The sequence below is a fragment of the Pseudopipra pipra genome, chromosome 3 (assembly GCF_036250125.1).
Source record: "Pseudopipra pipra isolate bDixPip1 chromosome 3, bDixPip1.hap1, whole genome shotgun sequence".
Classification (NCBI taxonomy): domain Eukaryota; kingdom Metazoa; phylum Chordata; class Aves; order Passeriformes; family Pipridae; genus Pseudopipra; species Pseudopipra pipra.
The window spans coordinates 55261445-55283560 of NC_087551.1; the positions used below are offsets into that span (position 1 = coordinate 55261445).

The 22116-nt window shown below is 42.3% G+C and overlaps 2 protein-coding genes across 5 annotated transcripts in view; one reads left to right on the forward strand and one right to left on the reverse strand.

Moving 5' to 3' along the window:
* PHACTR2 (phosphatase and actin regulator 2) overlaps positions 1-7487 on the reverse strand; it is a 133674-nt gene extending 126187 nt beyond the window's left edge. Inside the window, exon 1 of one of the 3 annotated variants that reach the window (XR_010429206.1) lies at positions 7227-7487. Coding sequence is in view for 2 of the 3 variants with exons in the window: in XM_064649280.1 (XP_064505350.1) it covers positions 7227-7371 (145 nt within the window). In the remaining variant the exon portion in view is untranslated. The remainder of the gene's footprint in view (positions 1-7226) is intronic. The other 2 variants (XM_064649280.1, XM_064649281.1) reach the window with 2 other exon arrangements.
* Positions 7488-9818: 2331 nt separating this feature from the next.
* FUCA2 (alpha-L-fucosidase 2) lies at positions 9819-21071 on the forward strand. 2 transcript variants are annotated; one of them, XM_064649284.1, is made up of 7 exons: positions 9819-10827; positions 13772-13959; positions 15646-15985; positions 16588-16798; positions 17933-18123; positions 19333-19441; positions 20814-21071. In XM_064649284.1, the coding sequence occupies exons 1-7, from the start codon at positions 10619-10621 to the stop codon at positions 20952-20954; spliced, it is 1389 nt and encodes a 462-aa protein (XP_064505354.1). In that variant the 5' UTR covers positions 9819-10618; the 3' UTR covers positions 20955-21071. The 2 variants fall into 2 exon arrangements, with proteins under 2 accessions (XP_064505354.1, XP_064505355.1); XM_064649285.1 differs by having other exon boundaries at positions 10720-11006.
* The last annotated feature ends 1045 nt before the right edge of the window (positions 21072-22116 follow it).

Consider the following 22116-nt stretch of genomic DNA (forward strand, 5'->3'; position numbering starts at 1 on the left):
CCCTAACCTAGACGAAAAAACCTCCTATACCAGATTTCTGTATGATGAAAAATTAGAAAAACATCAGATTAATTTTTTGAAGTGACAATTTACCATTTTTAGATTTTGTCAGATATTTCTCCTGAAAATGCAAAAGTGTGCCGAAATCAGGACTGTTTCTACAAAAAAAATTATTTTCACAAAACTTTTATGAGGAAAAATTTGTATTCTAAGAAACTGAAGATAACTTGATAACTTTAAATAAAGTAAGGATTGTGCCAGAGTTCATCTGTTTCCTGATCCTTGCCACTGTGTCAAGCTTTATCTTAGCCTTTATCTTAGCAAGGCTCTGAAGCATTTCTCCTTCATTCCTAATATTTAGTAACTCTTTCTTTTAACATTTTTAGGAGATATTTGAGCCTTTTGCAATGAATTCGTAAAATTGAATGAATCTCTGCTCAAACTGTACAAATTCTGACCTTTATCTCCATGTGACAATCAGAAAATAAACTTAATGTTTATTTACTTGATGTTATTAATTGTAGATAATTGCATTATTAGTTTATAAACTTAATGTTATTAATTGTAGGTTTCTAGTCCCTTCACATCTCAGTGCATCAGACTCGAATGGGCAGGATGAAACCTGACATATACCCAACCAGACCTACACAGAGAATCACCAAACGTCTAGGCTATCAACACAATATAAATGACATTTACTGGAAGTTATGGAGAATACAGAAAAGAAGCTAGCAGAGAAGAGGGGAGTGAAAGGCTGCGAAGGAGGTGACAGGAAGAAAGCGATAGATGAGTGCCTCTTATTTCCAATATAGCTTGAATAGGAACAACTTGGGTGAAGATGCCAAAACTGAGCTACCAACTGATGCATCCAGCTAATGGAAATAGTGTGTGGTATTGTGCAACTGGGCAAATTCCCCAAGCAGTAGCCAACACAATTTGTGTGTGAGACTGAAATCATGTCTGAAGTTGAAAGGAATCAAAAAGCAGCTCCTTTTAATAGGAAGCCACTCTCTCTAAACAAGTTTTTCTTCTGGATACTGCAAATCACATAAAAATTTAAAAAATTAGATCAAGCTGTAAAATACATATTTAATTAAAAATAACTAATAAATGCTACATTTCCTAAAAAGAAATTAAGACATTTGGTAAAAATATGATCATTATTTTAAAAGGAAGCCATTTACACACAGTATTTTAGCATGTGAAGTGTCGCCACGTTGCCCATCTCTGGTAGAATGCTTACTCTTCCACATCTCCTTCCCAGCCCCATATTGTTTGGCCCTGTATTTCTCCGAATACACCCAAGTGGTTTTAACAACAACATGAGAAAGGAGAAGGGCAATGCAGAATGTGCCAGATATATATAAATAACATGAGAGGGATGAGAGCGGGTAGAAAAGTGTCTCGCCACCTAAGTGTGCAGTGGTTTAAGTTGCTCTTTAGCTCCTCTTCTCTACAAAGCTCTCCCTCCACCTGATAGCACAGCCAACGTGCAAAGCGCAGTGGCTTTAAAGCTTCAGGCTGTATTAAAGCAGTGCAAACACCTCTGAGCCCTTTATACTACTTGATACTGATAAAATTTACTAATATTTCACTGCTTCAGCCTCTCAAGTTCAAAAAATGTAACAACATCAAAGGCACTTACAGAATTTATACACAACATCTTAAAAGTCCAATTCTGCATCAAAACTGCATGATGGGCAACAAGTTTTCTCAGCTCACCACCAAGGGAAGTGTTAACTGCCTAAAACCTCTGCTTGTATTTCAGAAAGATCACAGTGCTTTCCGCATGAATGAAGAGTAAGAGTGACCCTTGTTGTGGTGGGATTTAAAAATGACAATCTCAAAAATAAAGTGAGAAGCGGTTGAACTTGGAACACTGAAGTCAAGATTTTCTATTTTCTTCTATATATCTTTCCTTTTGTGCCAATTGATTGTACCTAAGAAAAACTAATTTTACCTGCAACGTGCCAGGTAAAATGCTAGGGGAAAGAAAAGGAAAAGAAAGAAAAGAAAGGAAAAGAAAAGTTTATAACTGAAGATAGGTTTGCCTTATGATAAAGCATATTCTATAAGAACTACTAAAAATTCAGAAACAAGACTAATACTAGGTTTATTGAAAACTGAAATCCTACAGGATTTCTGGCACGGAAAAGATTCTGACTTCAAAACCAATAACAAATAAAAATTTAAATTCTTCATCAACCTTTAAAAAGCTGCCAACTGTCCCCAGTCTTTTGACCTTAAACTGTGTCTGCTTTTTCAGGAAATAATGGCAAAAAGAGAAGGACATAAGGAATGGGGTAGGGAAGAAAGATAAATTATTTATGCAAATTATGGATTTGACTAATGATATGTTTAGGTTTTAAAACCGAAACAAATGCTTTTTTTTTTAACAAGTTGCTTACATTCAGTAAGAGAAGGAGCAAAATTTTTCTTCAGCTACTCTTAAGATCAATTCTTCAGCCTTCATACCTGACATGTGGTCTGATATTAAATGGTTACTTACTAGAAACCACACAGCAGCAGGAAGTGCTAAATGCCAAAGGGCCTTGAGAAACTAAAACACACACAGCAGCAAAACACTGAACAGATCCCCCCATTCAGCTACTGATTAGCTGCTGCAAAACACACATTAAAGCCTATGCTGGAAATGTCTGCAGCTCAATTTCTACTTAGCCAACCATGAAGATTATCATCACATTTAGAAATTTATTTTTTTCAGCTGCTTCAGTAATGGTATTCTCTTACAGCATCAATCTTCTCCCTCATCAATTCCATCTTAGAACTGAGAAACACTATCTTTCTCACCGCCCTCACAACGCACATCTGATGTCTTCTTCACAAACGCTGAATTCAACTCCCATAGACCTTGGTAGGACTTGATGAATAAGGAAACTGGAATCTGTAGCCATTTGGGGAAATATGAGTACAAGTACAGTGGGAAATACAGGCAAAGGTTAACAGCTACCTACCTACTCATGCAAAATTTACTTTTTTCCCTAGATTCCATGCCCCCAGATAATCAGGCCAATGTCTAGATTAGGAGTATTTTGGATTTCACCATTTCTAGATTGTCAATTACCCTCCGCTGTCAAAAATGCTTCCTCTGCATCAACCAGAAAGTTTGTCCATTAAGAAGAGTATCTGACATTTTTAAAGTTTGCAACGTGGAGCACTCTAACAATGAAAAGCTAAAATAAGTCCAAAAATCCTCAATTTTTTTCTCATCTAATATCAGCCAGTTTGATGCCCTGATCACTACATGAAAGCTTCCCCAGTTCTTCACTTAATTGGGGGATTTTAAGCCATCTTTTTGCTCACTCTATTCTGGAGTCAGCAGCAGATGGCTTCGTAGCTGTTACTCATTATCATTTTGAATAAATTAACCCGCAAAAATTCCCAAAATAATCCTGGCATGTACAAGTTTTGAGGCAGGACTGTCATTTGCACTCTGGCTCTCACTCTCTTCTGCAACCCAACATCTGGGGTATAGCCTGAGGTATTGATGAATTGCTGTCTGAATTCTCAGGTAGGTTTTTTTTGTCTGACATTAAAAGGCTCAAAAAAAACAGTGAAAGGAATGGAAAGATACGTGAGGAGCTCACCTCTCTATCTGAAAGGTGCATTTCTTACTAATGGAACAAATTATCTGAAACTTCTCCTTCTTGCTAAAGAGCAAGACCTCAGGAGGAACTGCAACAATATGACAATGTCAATCCCAGAGTAGAGATGGGTGGTTTTTTGACTTCTGGTCTGAGCAGTAAAGTTCCCTTTTCACCAAGATGTACCTCAACACAGACCTCACTGCCTTCGGAACAAAATGCAAGGCTGTATAGCAAAACCCACAACACTAAAAAGAGAGCAAACTCAAAACTGTCTAGGCGGACATGAAGATAAAGAATGGGCACCGCAGCAGCTGAGGTTGGTGCCTGAGGGCTGTCACAAAGAGAACCGCTGTCTCCGCTTCACAACTGGAGCACAGAGGTGGCTGATATGAAACAGCACACCTCCTCCACCCTGCACCCCAGAACTCACCACTCATGCTGAGAGCTACCTTCAGCCCCATAACCACACAATCTAGAGTTTGGAAGAGCTCTGGGAAAGCATCTGAGCAAGGTCTTTGTTTCAACTGCAGTTCAGTCCCCATCTATGCTGGGCAAATCAAGAAAATTGACTAACTTGATCCACCTTTAAAGTGGGTTTAAATCTAGTCACTAAACATGGAAGGCTGCTTAAAGGTATGTAATTCAAGCAGCTTTCTTCAAGTGCCTCTGGTGTTGCTCTGAAATTTAGGAGAGTAAGTTTTTCTTCACCAGTCTCCTTTAGATGCTCTAGCAAACCAGCCAGTTGTCAGGTGGGGCGTACCACGACGTCGAAGTGATGCACAGGCTATGCCCACCACAACAAACTAGAGGTATGCTGCCTCTGAACTTTGCTGACATTGCACTTTTTCAGGGTCTAAATCAAAATTCCAGGTCATGCCACTTTTACTCATGATGAGGTTCACCTTATTCTTCCTAGGGGTTACGAGAAATAAAAAGAGTTGGAAGGTAAAGCTCTCACAAAATAACGGCTAAGGTGAGAGCCCAGAGAGAGAAATTAAGTAATCTTCTACGACTAACACTAAAAGAAAAGGCCAGATTTAAGAAGAAAATCCTGAAAATATATTTCCTCACATACTTGATGGCAGCTAATGAAATGAGATGCTGTAAAGTGATACCAGGAAGTTGCTTGTGTCAATGTGTAAGAATAGCAGAAGAAGAACTGGTGGTAAGAAAGCACAGACAGCATAAACGTGGGGACCACCTGACCAGCCTCACTGCACTATCAAGATACATATAGTACTGACCTAGAATAACAAACAGATGAATTTTATGAGCTGCTGCCAAAGTTGCTTTAAAAAATCTATTATATTTCTGTTAGCTAGAAGAGTCTCTAAAAATATTGCCTCTTCACAGATCCTGCATTGAGAATGGTGAATTAGGAGGTGGTAAAATAAATGACAGTGTGAACCACCTATGGGGTAGCAACCTATCACTGATGGTGTGAGAGGAAACAACGTCTTCTCAGCAGAACTGGTGTCAGGATCTAGAAAATGAAGACAAATATGCAACAGAAACTGCAACTTGTGACTTCAACAGTTGCAAGTGATTCAGCCCAGGAACAGGCGGCAAGCAAACATTTTGCAGGTTATTTAAAATGCAAATTGTTCTATAAATGCAGCAGCTGGAGCACAGGTAACATCTGATGTAAATGAGTGATCTGCTTTAATCAAATGGTATGGTTAGAGAAAAAAGTAGAAGAAAAAAAATACTGCCTCTTTTTGTTTCTCTAAATGCTTCACATTTCCATCCCCATTACAGTTGTTCTCTAGGTTACTGGGGGAATGAAAAAGCAGGTTATTTTAATGGCACCTCAGTATAAAACCAATTCTCTAACCACCACATTAAAAATTAAACAGCTTTGCATCTTTAATGCATACTTTCCTTTTTAAAGAGGGAATCAACACTTGTGTGGCAGAATATGTTTTTGCTGCATCCAATGAGCAGCTGGAAAAAGATACAGGAAGCAGCAATGGAGAAAATACAGAATGAAAGAAAATACGTTAAAAAAATAAAAACCAGAGAAAGCAGCATTTGTCACTTACTGGCAGGAAGTGACAAATCCTCAAAAACCAAGAAGGGCAACAGGGAGGCCTAAATGTTGTGTGTAAGAAACTACAAATAACAACACATCTTTGAAAACACCATCATTTTACTTCCATTGGATTTGCCAGTTTCTCATAATGAACCCAGCTCATTGTTAGCAGTCTTTGTAGTTAAGCCAACAAAAAACATAGTATAACATTGATATGGTCTCAATCCTGTCAACCTCTGTGACAATCCTTCTGTGTCAATCCCTCTGGATCCAGGGGTGTACACATCAAGTCATAGGGCGTTGTTCACGCAATATTATTCCAGGCAGTGCTGAAATACACCTTACACCAAAAAGTAGCCCTTTCTGATTTGGACAAGTCACTGGAATCTCCTCCCTCCTCCCTGTGTCCCAAATGTCCTTCACTGGACTAACTTTTAAGTAGACACAGAAAAAGGTAGAGCAAAAAATTATACAGAAACTGGCACACAGAGTTGTTTTTGCTTGCAGCCTCTGGCCCCACAAGTTGAATCTACTTGCTCCTATGTGACTAAGCAAGTTTTCACTCCCACTCTCCTCATCAGGCAGGCATAGCCTGTATACTTGAGCCTCCCCAAGCACATGGTCTGCTTTATCTTAAGAGTCCCTGAGGAGCAAACATAAGAGGACATTGTGGTCCATTTTAGACTCAAACATGCACTGCAGTGCCTTATTTGTGCTGCAGCAGCAGAAGTCTCTCAGTGCATTCTGGAGCTTCCCTGATGGTGGTGTAGTTCTGTGCAGTAGTGTGAGAGTGCATCCAAAGTACCTACATCACCAGGGATGTATATGCCTACATCCTCGTTCCAGTCAATACAGGGTTGATTTGCAACCAGGCAAGCACACATTTTCAAAATGTACTCAGCCCTATGGAGACCAGAATTTCATTTTCCTTAATGCCTTACCTCAGGAAACAGACTGAGTAAAAAACAGCCCAGGGACTTTGACCACTTTCCAATATCTGCACTGTAAACTAGGGTCCTCAATTCCTCTCATTTAACACAGCAAAGCTACTCTGAATCCTGCAGGAAGCCTACTCTGTCCCAAAGGTCCAGCTTCCACCCCCATATCATCCCATGGGCACTTGGTTACCTCCCAAAGGAAGACGGTGGAATACTGACACATTTTTTTTTGCCTCACCTACTAATGAAAATCAAGAAACAGATAAAAGTGCATGGGGTAAAATTCTAACATGCAGCTGAAATGTAATGTGTGAAGCAGCGGGATGAGAAGTTTTGATGTCTTGGCAATATACCCAGAAGCTTTCCTGGAACTTTTCTGCCCTTGCAGTCAAAGATGCTTTGTCAAACAGGTGGGTACCCAAGGCGTTACCAGGATTCATTTAGGTGTGAGAACACGGGTATGATAAGCCAGGAACTTTCCGAACATCATCTTAAGGAGTAGATTAAGCACGTAAACCAGAGTCGCACACTTTGGCCACCGTGTCCTGGGTCTGGGAGAGCTGGGCAGGGTGTGGAGGAGGATGTTTTTTCCCAAATTCTTTAGTTCAGCTCGGCTCGGAGGTCTCTCCCTCCCTCCCTCCCCCTTACCTGAGCCGCCCACGATGGACCGCAGCAGACAGGTTCTCCGGGAGGAGGAGAAGGAGGAGATGTCGCTTTGGGAGCGGCCGCGGGGACCGGGCAAGGACCAGACGGGCAGCAGTGCTGCCCCGTTGCTCCCCGGCCTGTCAGCCATCGCCGACCGGGAGCGGAGAGTTGCAGGGAGGAGAGAAGAGGAGAGAGAGAGGCGGCGAGGGAGGGGACAGGGAAAGTTTGTAGAGGAAGAGCCGCCTCCCTCCTCTGACCGCCCCGCAGGGACGCCGTCGACCTTTTGGGTCTCTGGGAACATAAAATTTGTGTTTGCACAGGAGCAAAGCGAAGTGGAGGCGTAGGTGCGCAGATGCCCCCATTCCCCGGGGTGTCTTCATGCTCCTCGCTCCCGTCATTTCCAACTCTCGGGGAAAAAAAAAAAAAAGAGAGTCAGTTAAAAAGAGCCAAGCAAACCACATTGCCAGTTCTGTTTTGTGTAATAGGGTGCCCTCCCCCCTCCCCCCGCAAAACCAGGAGGTTGCACAAGGCATCGCACCCCTGCAAAAGAGCGAGGAGAGCGATGAGTCAAATATCTCCCCCGTCTTTCTTAAAGATTGGGTTGCACGCAAGAGGCTTTACTCCACTAACTCATGGAGGAAGGTACTCTCCTGCCTTTCAAATCAGTCACACAGACTTAAGCAGAAGCAAAATCAAGTTCTGTGCTTTCATTTTCTGGTATTTTACAGAAACACTTTTACAACAAGATGCATCTTTAAAAGGATATTTAATGTTTATACTGCTTTTTACAGGTAAATCATATTATATTCTACCTTGAATAAAATCCTTGCTGTCCTGAAGCCACAATGGCAAAGACAGACAGGACTGCACCCCATATTTTTAACGCATCCAGTGCTGCATCATCCAGCTATCTAACATGAAAGTTGCATTCAGGCTGTATTAAACTTCCACAACTACCAACTGCCACTCCCCAAGTCTGAATCAAAATCTATCAAGTCTGAAACGTGTCCATGTGAAATTCAGTTTCTGGTTTCTGCTTCCACCCAGGCAAGCAAGTGCCTTCCTCTCAATGACGAGTCTCACACAGCTCCCCAGGCACAGTGGTTTGCAGTCTTCCCAGCAGTCACACGATGCAGGCACCCTTCCCTTTGTCCAAGCAATCGATCCAGTACAGGAGTCTCGTATGTCAGCCATTAGTCAGGTCAAAAGGTCTCTTCTGCTCAGCATCTCCCAGAGAATTGCCTTCATTATTCCCTCTCCTTCCCTCTGCTGACAGACCAGCCTGCTCCTTCCTCAGCCACAGACCTTTCCCAGCAGGACTGTGCTATGAGAGGGAGAGGCAGGGGCTTCTCCTGGAAGGGCACAGCAGTGAGCTCCCTGCTTACAGACGCTCCCATGGGAGCCCAGAGGCTCCAGCGTCACACAGGCAGGCACACTGTACCCAGGCTTAGAGAGCTTTTTGCAGCTGCTGACACCAGTCTTGTGTTATTCACGAAATCTTACAATGTGCTATTTTTATTATTTACCCTGTGCAGCTTGCATCATTACAGATGTGATTGTACACTGAGGACTTTCCCTCAACTGGAGATTTCAGTGGCTGGGCATGTGTGGGCTAATGACATTTTCTGAACCTGTTTAAGCCTTAATTAGAAGTGTACTCACGGCTGCTATTTACTGTTTTCCACATTTATTTTTTTTTTAAGTTTAAAAGATGTGATTAACTTCACTATTGAAATATACAGTTCCTGCTCCAAACCTCATCGAAGTTGATGGCAGGTCAGTGAGCTTTGGGTCAGACACTTGAGCTTTTTTTTAAATAATTTTTCCTTCCAAACATTTTGAGCACCTGTAACTTTATTGTGCTATTCAGAATGTATGTTTGAAAATTCCCACATTAAGGAGGTGCTCAGTGTCTGCAATCCCTTGGTGTGATCAAAAAGGAGAACATGAAGAAACAGAAAGATAAACTAGAAAAGGTACCCTAGCAAGTGGTCAAGGCATCTAAAGATTCGAGGAGCAAAGTGACATCTAAAAGGGTGAAGGCAAAAGAAGACATAAAGTCGGTCAACGTTGAATGTAAAAGAGATATGAAGAGGCTCCTATTGTAATATCAAAGTGCTTTTGTAAATCAGAGAAATGTGAACAGTCAGTCAGAAAGAATAATACCATGGAAGTCACAATGGTTTTTACTTGCCTGTAACTTAATATATTCATCAATGTATATAAATGAAAATATTACAAAATCATACACATCCTATTTTCACAGCCCTTTAAACATTTTTTGAATTAGATATAACAACTGTGGTTAATAGCTCTGGAAACTGAAGCTCTGTTTCCATAGAACAGCAGTAAAGTATACATTCTTCTCAGCTGGAGAGAGATTAATTCAGTTGCCTCGTCATTCATTTTCAACTATTCTGATGACATTGCCAAAGACATTTCCATTTGTATTTGCTGATTAAACCAAATTATTTTACAAAGGCTGTCCCATGATGTCTAGGGGTTGAAGCAAAAATACAGAATTCGGGCATGAGGAAAGACTGGACGAGCACCAGCCCTGGCAACAAATTTGCTGGAAATTTTAACGTACATGCCTGCCACCCGTTATCCACATCACAAACGCCAAATTTCATCTACTGAATCGAGACCACTTCAGCACAGGCCATTCTAATGATCAAAGAAATATCTCCTTGAGAGGCTTTGAGGCACCTCTCTACCCTGGAAGCCACCATGTACAAGTCGGCTGGAAGGAGCTGCAGAGCGATGAACGCTACACGCTGTCCTTCCTGGGAAGGGCAGGGAAGCTGAGCCTGTGGACGGAAGCAGGCGGGAAGGGCAAAACCAGCAAGCTGCCGAGGCCGCCTTTGGAGCAGACTCTGGCTGCAGATCCAAGGCTCAGCCCTGGATCCGGCTGTAGATCCAACAGGCCCCGGCAGGAGCTTTCGAGCGAGCGCTGCGGGGAGGCCGGTGCTCCCAGGGGAGGAGCCGCGGGGGCCCGAGGGAAGTACGGCGGGATGTCGGCCGAGGCAGAAGCCAGTTACTTCATTTGCTTAAAACTATTAAATCCAGAGGGCAGTCTGTGATCGAGCAGGCAGATAAAGCGGCACCGATGGGGACAAGACCCCGGGCGGCGGGCAGGGAGAGGGAGGCGCACAGGGGCGGCGGTGCCGGCTGAGCGCCGGGCGGGGCGCAACCAGGGCCCGGCACCCGGGGCCGTGCGGACCGGCTGCACTCCGGCCGGCGGGCCACGGGCCCGGCGGGGCGGACGCTGGGGCGGGGACAGCCCGCCTAGCCCCGCCCGTGTCCCCCTTCCACCGGCCCGGCCCGGCCCGGCCGAGCAGCGCCGCGACCCCCGCCCTGCGGAGCCGCCTTTTTCCCGCGGCCGCGCCTCCGCCATGTCGCGGGAGCCCGGCCCCGCCGCGCTGCTGCCGCCGCTGCTGCTGCTGGGGCTGCCCGCGCTCCTGCCGGCGCGGCCCCGCTACGAGCCCACCTGGGGCTCGCTGGACGCCCGGCCGCTGCCCGCCTGGTTTGACGAGGCGAAGTTCGGCGTCTTCATCCACTGGGGCGTGTTCTCGGTGCCCAGCTTCGGCAGCGAGTGGTTCTGGTGAGCTGCGGCCAGCGGTGTCCGGTCGCACCGGAACAGCTGCCGCGGACGGGTCGTACCAGCGGTCCGAGGGGTTTGCTTGGAAAGCAGCTCCTAGGGCAGGCGGGGATGGGTGTGTCCACCCCGGTACAGCGGAGGTTTGGGTTAGAGCCCCTCTGCAGGCTGACCCTGGAGCTCAGGTGTGTGGGAAGAGGTTTGTGTCCGGCCAAGGCCAAGAACTCCATGGCGCCTTTTCGAAGGAAGCACAGTTTGATGTGTTTCTGGTGTGTCTGACCATCTGCCTGCTCCGACCTGAAACTTGAACACTTTGACTGACGAAACTGAATTAAGGAGAGATCTCACAGAGCTGAGAGATGTGATTTGCTGTTGGTGAAAGAGGTGGTTGGTTAAGTGGCAGGAGATCTCTCCAGGACCACCTTGAAGGGATGGATGAAGGGGTTCTACCCTGTGGGAACAGGCGTTGAGGATCTCCCATCCCCTGGAACAGCCTGGTACAGCTGCTGGAGCACTGCAGGGAGTGCAGGAGCCCATTGCTGCCCTTACTTAGCAAGGAGCCTGCCGTTTTCTTGTGCACATTTTGTGCTGTTGATGGTTTTCTTCTCCTTTATTATTACTATTGTTCAGGACTGCTTTCCACTTAAAAGAGTCCAAGGCTCTGATCCTTTAAGTAATTTTAGTTCAGAGGCTCAGTAAAACCTTTGTTTTGTGAGTGTTCACTGGTTCAGGTCCTTTGGCTGTAAGCATATTTCTGCTCTCATCTTTCCATGCTCTACCAAGTACTTCCTGTGTGACTTCAAGTGAGTCACATTATCATTTAAAATATGAAGATAGCAGCTCTGTGGCAGAGCTGTGGTGAACCTTAAATGCAATATTCACAAAACAAACCAATATAGATCTAAACAAACAACTGTTTTCTGACAATATTTGGTTTGTTCAGAGTTATATTCAAGGATTTCAGCAGTTTTTTAAGGTAGACTCCATTTACTAATAAATTACTTTTTGGGGGGGGTGATAGAGCCAGGTTTGGGTTCAAGCCTCAGTCTGAGTGCAGTGATCTGATAGTGGTGCACAGATTCAGGATCAAGCATTTGGTCTTCGTTGTTGTTCTAAAAAGACCTCAGAACTCTCTAATGTAGTTGATGAAGTTGCTTTTTATATTCCCGGAGTCTCTGATCCTTAGGCACGTGTGGGTGTAGAGCTGCTTCAGGCCTTCTAGCAGCATGTGCAGTCAGACGACTGAGGTCCTTTGTTAGCAGCTGCATGGCCTTGGTAAGGATGTTTCTAGAATCTAATCATGTCAGCATCGAAGTGCTCATGTTAGCAAACCACGTGACAAAGGAAGAGAAGCAAGGATGTTACCGTTTATTTATGCAATTACATACTTTGAAATCAGAGGTCAGTTGGGTTTTTTTTTTTGGGGGGTGTTCATTTGTTTTTGTTTGGTTATTTTCCCTTTGCCTCGTATTCCTTCCCCTCTTCCCCTGCCTTTACCCCTCCATTCTTTCAGTGAGAAAAGCTGTCTTGGCCTCTTTCTTCTGAGTTTTTTTTTCCCTGTTGGCTGTCAGGGGTTGTGTCAGTTTATGATGAAGTCTGGGAAGGTTACAACAATATCTAGACAGTTACTATGTCTTAAAGAACTGAGGTCAGAGTCCAGCTCATGATAGGAGAGAGAAACATACTTCAAACATTTAGATTCTGGCCTGTTTTATTCCTTCACTTACTATCTGTTTTCATGTATGTTCTGGCTAGAACAGGATCTTTGCTGCTTGGCTTCATTCACAGAAAGGTGAATGGTTCCAGACCCTTTTCTCTGTATGTATTAGCAGTCACATGGTATGTTGTTGTTAGAAGGCAGTAAGGCTGTTTATGCAGTAAGGACTGTTGTGTGGTGTTTCTGAAGCTCCTCTTTCATTGCTCAGTAGGGAAGGGAGCAAGTTGAAAATAAATATTGCTCTATTGGTGATATATGGTCTCTGCTCATGATGAGGGCAAGAGACCAACCTTGAACACAGAGCAGAGCTCCAAGCCCTGCTGTGGACTAGCCCTGTTGGAATAGAGACAATACCAGTCACTGTCTTGGGGAAGCACAGGATAGAAACTGTCCCTGGTTTTGCCAGATGGAAGGCAAAAAGAGATCATCAGCTTATTTTTCCTTCTAGTTGCTAAATCCAAGTGCCCTGGTAGGTGGACGTGTGCCTGCATGTCAGAGACTGTGACAGAGGTGCATTTTTAAGTGTGTGTCAGGTTTTTGTTGCAGGACATGGCTTCTAGTAGGGTGCCTTTGGTTCAGAGCCTCACCTGTGCAGTGGCTGTAGCACACTGGTCACAGCTCTCTCCTGCCCTGGGACTGTGGGCATCTGGTCAATCAACTGCATTTGGTTTAGAGGACTTGGGACTGTCAGAAAGGTAAAGCTGCTGGTCCACATGGGACTGTCAGAAAGGTAAAGCTGCTGGTCCACATGTTTGTAGGTGGGAGGAATTGCAATGTGGGTGGCAGAGCAGAGGTGCCTGATGGCTGAGGTGTGAGACCTGAGGAGGATGAGTCGTATTTTTTCAGAAAAAGGGCATTTCTCATGCCACATGGGCTGTTTACACAGTCTGTCTGTGCATGCTCTCTAGTATGGTTTTGGGATTTGGGTACTGATCAAGACTGTCATTTTTCCATTCTCAAAGTGCAGCCGCTTTTTTCATTGCTTCAAATGAAATCCTGGGACCTTTTCAAAGTGGAGTGCTTCGAAGATGTAGAGCATGAACAAATAGGATAGAGAAAAGCAAATCTTTGGTAATTAATACTGTTCTGGAGCAATTTTGTCCTATTGCTAGTGTCGTGTACTTCCAATGCCTCTGCCTTTCAGTGTTAACTCAAATAGCAGCTGATGATTTCAACTTTCTTTTCTTTGTCTAAAAATACATTAGCAGACATGTTTTGTTCTGTATTTTGTAGGTGGTACTGGCAGAAGGAAAAGAGAGAGCCCTATGTGAAATTTATGGAGGCCAATTACCCACCTGGCTTCCGTTATGAAGATTTTGGGCCACTGTTTACAGCAGAATTCTTTGATCCTAACCAGTGGGCAGATATTCTGAAGGCTTCAGGTGCAAAATATGTTGTCTTAACTTCAAAACATCATGAAGGTAAGTGGAAGCTTTGTGGATGTTAGTAATTGTTGCATTTCTGTCAACAGAAGAAAAAAGCAGGTGACTTTCCTGCTTGCTAAGATAGATAGAGAAAGTCAGGCAGGCTTACCTGTCCTACTGCAGCCAAAAAGGAAAAAAAACTACCCAAGAAATGTGCAGTCGTTTTCCGGACTCTTACACGGAAGCTGAGGTCATGGAGCTTGCATAGGAGGAACAATAAATTGTGCCACTGTTTTCTTGCTGTAGGTAAGACAGCCTGAAGTGGTGGTGGCAGCTGAGCTTCCTGCAGTAGCCATAGTGCAATTTATTGCTGAAAGAACCATAAAAGTGAATTCTGCACTCTTTAACATATGGAGAGCTGCTGTATGCAGGCACTTAACGAGCTCTGTAGGTTTCTGTAAGGAATTTAGGGGTATGTTCTGGGAGTCAACTTCAGAGTTAGGAAGGTTCACAACATATAGCTTTTCCTGATGTAGCTCATAGAAGCCAAAACCTTGAACCGGGTCTGTAACTTTACAGGGACAATTGATTTTTAGCACTGTAGTTGTAAGATGCTTTGCAGAGAAAAATAAAGAAAAAGAAAGTGGCTGGAAGGAAATCTGGTATCAAATAAAGTATAATAGGATGCAATATGACAAGTACAGCTAATGAATGTTCTTGGTCTTTGGGGAGATGTGGGTTCAAGACTGGCAACTTGTGACTTGTAAATTTTTATCTCAGCTCTGATACACATAAATTTTGATTTTGATGATGCCTGTGGTGAAATTCACAAGAATCTTCAAAAGAATAGTGATTTGTTTAGTCTGTCCTGTAGCCTTGGGCATGAATTTTTAGCTTGTTTGTCTAGTCGATACAATTGTGTATATTCAGTTCACAAAAATGTCACAAGATTTATTAGGCTGTGAGTCTAAAGCAGTTTGAAGATGAGAGCTTGTCTGGCAGTGGTCTGAGTCTGCAGTGCAGTAGTATTTTAAGTGCTTGTGCTAGGATTGCTGGATGTCTGAAATGTCAAATCCCTCCTGACTCCTGATATTTAATGTTGATATTTTAAAATCTGTTTCAGGAGTTTTTGCACTCTGCTTATATACATGTACTGAGTAGTTGATTGAGCTGCTATAAATACCAAGACAAATGAAAAGTGAACATTTGCATAAGAGGGAAACAGAGGAGAGAAGAGTCTTTGAATGCAAATGATAGCTTGTGCTTGCTGCAGCTGAGAGTTTTATCTTCCAGTAGTTGTGTATTTACAGTTCACATTGATACTTTCTTCAAAAACGTATATGCCTCAAAAGCTGCTGTATTTTTGGTTAATTTAATAGAATTATAGAATAGTTTGTGTTGGAAGGGGCCTTAAAGATCATCTAGTTAATTTAATTGGGACATATGAATGAAGTGAATAACTAAAGAGAGGGAATAATTATCCTAAGCAGTACAGAACTGCTTAGGATATGTGTATGTATAGAAAAATACATAAACATATCTGGCATGGTATTCTGATGTTATGACTATTATAATCTGTTTATGCACAATGATAGGCAGAGTTTATACCACAATAACAATATTATTACAAATATAATTTTTATTATTTTTTGCAACACACTTCCAAACCACTTTCCAGAAAGAGGAACTATAACTTCCCCTCTTCTTCTTCTCTTTCTTATCCTTCGATTTTTCTCTTTTCAGGCTTTACTTTGTGGGGGTCCAAATATTCTTGGAACTGGAATGCTGTTGATGTGGGACCGAAGCGGGATCTTGTTGCTGAACTAGCAGCATCTGTTAGAAACAGGACTGACTTGCATTTTGGGTTATACCATTCCCTGTTTGAATGGTTTAATCCTCTCTTCCTTGAGGATGCCACTAATGTCTTTAAGACAAGAAAGTTTCCAACCAGTAAATCATTACCAGAACTCTATGAAATTGTGACCAAGTACCAGCCAGAAATAATTTGGTCTGATGGGAATGGAAATGCTCCAGATACTTACTGGAACAGCACTGGTTTCTTGGCTTGGCTGTATAATGACAGGTACAAAATGATACTGCCTTAGCACCCTATCTAAAATTCTGCTCTCTGTCTAGTTTGTTTCACTTTATTTTATGGAACCTGTTACCTCTACTTTAGAGGACTTAACAAAATATTCGTTTTCCTGAAATACAGAATTCAGATCTTCCCTAGAATTATCAAAGCTTGCTTTAGAAAAAGACTGTTACATATTTTTGAAACACATTTGCAAATTAATCAGTTAAGGTGGTATTGGCTACTCTGCCTAATCACAGCCTTTCCTAAATATTTTCTGCTGCACAGGAACAGAATGGAAGGACAATTTGAGAATATGGGTACATTGTTTTCATTGTAGACTGAACATCTGGCACTGGATGTGAAATGCAGGTTGTTTTCTGGTAGAGCTCCTACAAAAGTCTGGAGCATATTTCTTAAGAAATACCGATCTGGACCTTTTACTAGGAAAGGATGAGAATAGAATTCCTGACATTGCACTTAATCTGTAAATGAGTAGTACAGAAGTCATCCAGAATGTTAGTGTCTGGGAGGGGCGTGTGTGGGAAGGGTTTATGCTGGCTGTGACTGTGTTTTACAGAACAAAAATAATAAAATTTCTCTGTTTCCAGCCCAGTCCGAGACACAGTTGTAACCAATGACCGCTGGGGAGTTGGCAGCATCTGCACCCACGGCGGCTACTACACCTGCAGTGACCGGTACAACCCCGGTCACCTCCTGCCTCACAAGTGGGAGAACTGTATGACCATCGACAGGAGGTCCTGGGGGTACCGCAGGGATGCGCAGCTCAGTGACTACCTCACCATCGAGGACTTGGTGAAGGTACAGTGGGGCAGAGGAGTTGCCTGCAACTTCCGATTCTCTCTCCTAGTTTTTATATTAAGCAGTGTGACATTTCTGTCGTGTACTTGTCTCTATCTAAAAAGTATTCTTTTAATTGAATAATGAGTTGATGAAATAATAAACCATTTTGTTCATTTGCAGCCTAACGCTGACAGGATGGAATGTCCTTGTAATTCTTACTAATTTTGTAGAACTTACTAAGGGAAAGGTTTTTCTAGTAGAAATTCAGTGAGTTTCTTAGAAGCCAGGTCCCCTATGAGTAACTGGCCGAGGATTGATCTGGACAGTCTCATAATTACCTTTTCCATTAAGTTTTTCTGGTAACTGCACCTTTAAGTTGATGAGAAGCAAACAGTTGCAGTTTCACAGCTCCTGGTTAGGAACTCTCCTGATTGAAGGCTACATCTTTTCCCCTTTACAGATAGTTTATGACTCCATAGGCATTTTACCTTGTAGTACTGTCCTTGCAAAAGACAATTACAAACTGAAGTAACCTCTTTTCAGAAGCAAAAGGTTTGAATTCATTCAGCAGCTTGTCTCCAGCTGTGTTTCTCTGACTTGTGCATCTCAGTCCATGATCTCTGGAGGGCAGTGTGGATGTGAACACAAATTTTACAGACTCTGTAGAAGGCTTCCTGGTGTTTTACAGATATGTCTGTAAAATAGGGAGAGCATCAAACAGAGGAAGAACAGAAGAAGTTGCTTCTCTAAGCTTCAGTAAAGATGAAGTGGCAATTGTTAACCTTACTCTACTTTGGTGCAAAGAAATCATCTGTCTGTTCTATCAGTAAAACCCTCATGACATTCTTGCAGCAGTCAAAATGTTAAAAATGTGTAGGATCTGATTCTAATGTAGATTCAGTGAGATATATTAGTGCAAGAACAGATTTTGGGCTTTTTTCTGATGTAAAGCTTGTCATCAGAGCTTTGTTTTACTGGAGCTTAAATTTTATTTTGACTGTTGGGATGACCCCCGTAAGTCTCAACATGCAGCAGTAACATAACTCATTTGGTTCATAGTTCTGAAGCAGCATGGCAGACTTTAGAAAGTACTTCAGATGTGTGATTTCATTAGTCGTAATCATATGCTCTGTGTGTTGAAAAACATTTCAGCAACTTGTAGAAACAGTGTCTTGTGGGGGAAATCTCTTGATGAATATCGGGCCCACTCACGATGGTCGCATCGCTGTTATATTCGAGGAGCGCCTGAGGCAGATGGGTGCTTGGCTGGAGGTCAATGGAGAGGCCATCTATGGAACAAAACCATGGAGAGCACAGAACGACTCGGTCACACCAGAAGTGTGGTAAGGTTACTGAATCAAAATGTAAAGCAGCACCAATGTATGTGAAACTTTGAAATTCTTAATGACTTGATGCTACAGAAGTCACCGTCTTAGTTTGTATGTGGTGAAGAAATTAATCCCTTTGTCAGTTTAAGTAACTGCACACAGAAGTATGTATAAAGCTGTAGGTAGAGACTGTAGTTTGGGAATGATGCTGAGGCTGAAGGGAAGACTGCAAACATTTCCTTAGTGATCTTGTGCTTCTTAGTGTAGTTGGCAACAGAAACAAAGAATATACAAATCTGTAAATATAAAATTGCTATGAAGTGTCTATCTGTAGAAAGGAATACTTGATGTCACTTGATGTTTAAAGAGAAAAAAGGGAGAGGAAGAAACTAGAAACAAGTCTAGCATATTCTGCATTTTTTTAAGGTAAAAATGCATGGGAAAATAACAGCAATTGTTTGGTCCCTAAATACAGCCGGTCTCTGGACTCCTCAGCCTTTGTGACTTGTAGCTGCTGTAATGCCTTAATGATCCATCAGGGTTTTGGTCTTGTCCCTCTTCTCTGTCTCAGTGGGCCTTTTTACTCCTGTTCCCAGTAAAATTTGGCCATCTGGCTCTAGCCGGGAGATGGTGAACTGCTGACTGTTTAGTAAAATGGCTTTCAAGAGCAATAAAAAGTTGTAACTAAATGAAGGAAGGAGGGGGGTATGTTTCGGAGATATGCCACAAGATTTCCAATGGCAATAGTGCAGATAGTATATGCTGAAAATAATATTTTCAAAAACTAGCTATACAAGGTGGAAGGTCTATTGTTGCACATACTTGTTAATTTTTTTTAGTCTGTATGTTGGTATATAGATGTGAATTAGCACGTTTTTCTGAATATAACCTACAATTCTCTGTTAAGGATTCCCCTTCTGCAAGTATCTCCTTCCTATATGGCTGAGCAGCAGAGAGTTACATGTGTACTAAAGTAACTACAGATGTTTACCTCTGAATTCAGTTAATAGTTTTAATTACCTCTAGTTTGTTGGAACACATTTTCAAGGAGCAGTACTTTATTAAAGGGTATAAATCATCTGAAAAGATGGTTATGTGTGTGAAAATGTAACTAATGCTGACTTTTCAAATCTCTTTTTCTAATCTTGAAACACTCTTATGTAGCACTTCAGAAAATTTACATGTAAAAACTGACATGCATTTCTGTTCCCCATTTCCAACCAGGTACACTTTCAGCCCTAAAGAAGGGACAGTCAATGCTGTCTTCCTTAACTGGCCAGTCTCTGGAATTCTGGAACTTGGTGAGCCACAGGCTAAGCTTGGAGAAACACAGGTAAAAGACAGCACAGACACACACACATACATGTACCCTTCCGTCTAGGATTTGTCATGTTCCATCATGTTTATTTAAGTTTCTGGCATCTTTAGGAATGCATAGCTCTTAGGACAGAGTACATTGGAAGAGATCCAGCAAAATATTTGTTTTAGTTCTCAGACCTCCTTGTTGTAGTGTTCCAGTGGGATGTTTCTTCTCCAACTAACCAAGTTAGACTGAGATGTTGCCGGGATATGTTTTAGCTTGCAAACTAAGAATCATGAAGAGGCCAAGTCGCAGGGAAAAAACTGTGCTGCTTTTCCTGTTTTCTGTGTAGACTCTAACTTGGCATGACTTTGCTTTATAAGTAGCTGTCCTCACTTTGGTGACTTTGGTGATATTGGAGTTGCTGTAGTGGTGCAGTTGTTTCAAGTTAAAGCCTTGCACAGAGGGAATGCACACAGAGGTTTCTGTTGGCCAGGGAGGCTAAAAATAAGTCAGTGTGACCCTAGATGTTCATCTTACACCAAGTGGAGGTCAGAAATTAAGGACACTGATGCCACACCTACTCTAGAAAGAAGTGTGTCCCAATGGAAGCAGAAGTTGGTATCAACTCTATGCATTTAAGAGGGAAATTCACTTTGGCTTAGCTCTGTTCTGGTCTCATGCACTTCATGTCCATTAGCTGCTGAAATGCATTAGAGCTGCTTCTGGTCTAGTTCCATATGAAAATAGTCTTAATAGGTGCCAAGATAGCTCTGTGATAAGGAAGAAAGAGTAATTTCAAAAGTAATGGAGATGCATCTTGACTTTTGGAGATGCAGCTAGACTCCATGTGCACAAGAGAGTACTGTTCCTCAGTGGTAGAGACTGGTCTTCAGCTGCTCCAGCATGCCACCAGCTGCCTAAGAAGGAGTGTCACCATAAACCTATTTGTGTGTTTTTAGTGGGAGGGCGTTATGCAGGTCAGCTTTTTTGAGGTACCTGGCTGCACTCTGTAAGAAACAGTGATACTCATTCAAGACTACAAGTTCCACCATGGGAAGTAGGCATTTCAGAAACAGGTGATACGGGTGTACTGTAGCACCTAGATCCCTGCTTAGACCTAAATCCCATCCCAAATACTTCTGAAAGGTGCTTGTTTACTTTCTACAGCCCTAAGTACTTCTCAAGACCCAACATGACTAGGTTTATTACTTGTACTTCCATTTCTACATTGCAAGTATTTTTCCATTACCTTTAATAATTATCACTCATTTGGTTGGTAAGTGGCATTTAAGGATAATTGGTTAGAAAGGTAGCTATAGATCAATATTTATTTTGTCCATATTGCAATTATATGCACTTTGAAAAGGCATTGTTCTAATTATAGTCTATGTTTCTATCTTAGGTAAAGCTGGCTGGCTACAAGGAACTGCTGAAATGGGTTGCACTGGGAGAAAAGGGACTGATTATAGCTCTACCTCAATTAACTCCTAAGCAATTGCCATGCCAGTGGGGCTGGACTTTACAACTGACTGCCATAAAATGAGCCATACTCTGCTGGAGCCCTGGCTAGCAGGAAATGCTGATGTTTTGCTGTTTCTCATCACTGTTTTTGAACTTACTTGCCTGTAAAAACACCAATAAATTCACTTTTTTTATGAAAGGTAGGCTGTTATAAAGGAATGGAACAAACTTCACAGGAAGTCTACCATGAGATAGTTGATCCTCTGCATATATTTTTGCTTCTCTGAACTTGTGCGAAAAACTGAGCAGCTACCTTGACCTCTCTACTCGTTTTAGTCCGTTTCTGGCCCAGTTATGTGAAGAATGGGGAGGGGGGAAGGGGGTGGTGTAGGGAGAAACAGGCAAAGCTCAAAAAACAAAGCTCAAGCCACTGTTCAGGTGCACGTAAGTCAGTTGTACACCCTCTTTAATGCAAGAACTCCAATTTCCACAAAACTGCACAGTAAAAGCTGAGTTTTGGAGAAAAGAATAAACTTTTTCCAGGTGTGTACAACAACTGGTAGCTAGCAGTTTCAACTGAGTAGGGTAACATGGGGAAGAACAGGCCTGTAATGGTTAGCAATTCCTCACAAATGCATGGAGGTAATGCATATGTACATCATCATTTCTCATCATGGAAGTCATCCATTTCACATGTTCCTACTCTTGAGTAATTCTATCCATTATTGGGACATAGGTAAACTGGGAAGGGTTTTTTTTCTGTTTTGTATAATTTTACATGGGTAAAGCTTGACTTTTGTTTACAGCCATTGTTTTTACACAGTTACCAGGGTGCCTTCTGCAGACTATTAAACAAAGCATATACTTCAATAACTTAACTCTTGAAAAAAGAGAAATAATCAGGAGTTGCTAGGGATCTTCAGCTTTGGCAAGGACAACATTTTAAGCAGAGGATAGACTGCATCCAACTTGAAAAATTTCCAAATTCATCATGTGTCACCATTTCTAGGGATAGACACACAATGTGAATTTTGCAAAGAGGAGGAGATAAAGCACAACAAAAGGCATTAGTTGTTTCTGCTTCAGTGTAGAGATTTAAGGTTTATTTTTCCTGACTAATGTTGCTGAGTGCAAAATTATTACTATGTAAGTTAAATTTATTCTTTCAACTATGTCAGAATTTTGAGTGGTGCGCCAAATTTGGTTATTCCCTTTCCTGCTAGTAATGTTAATACACGCACAAA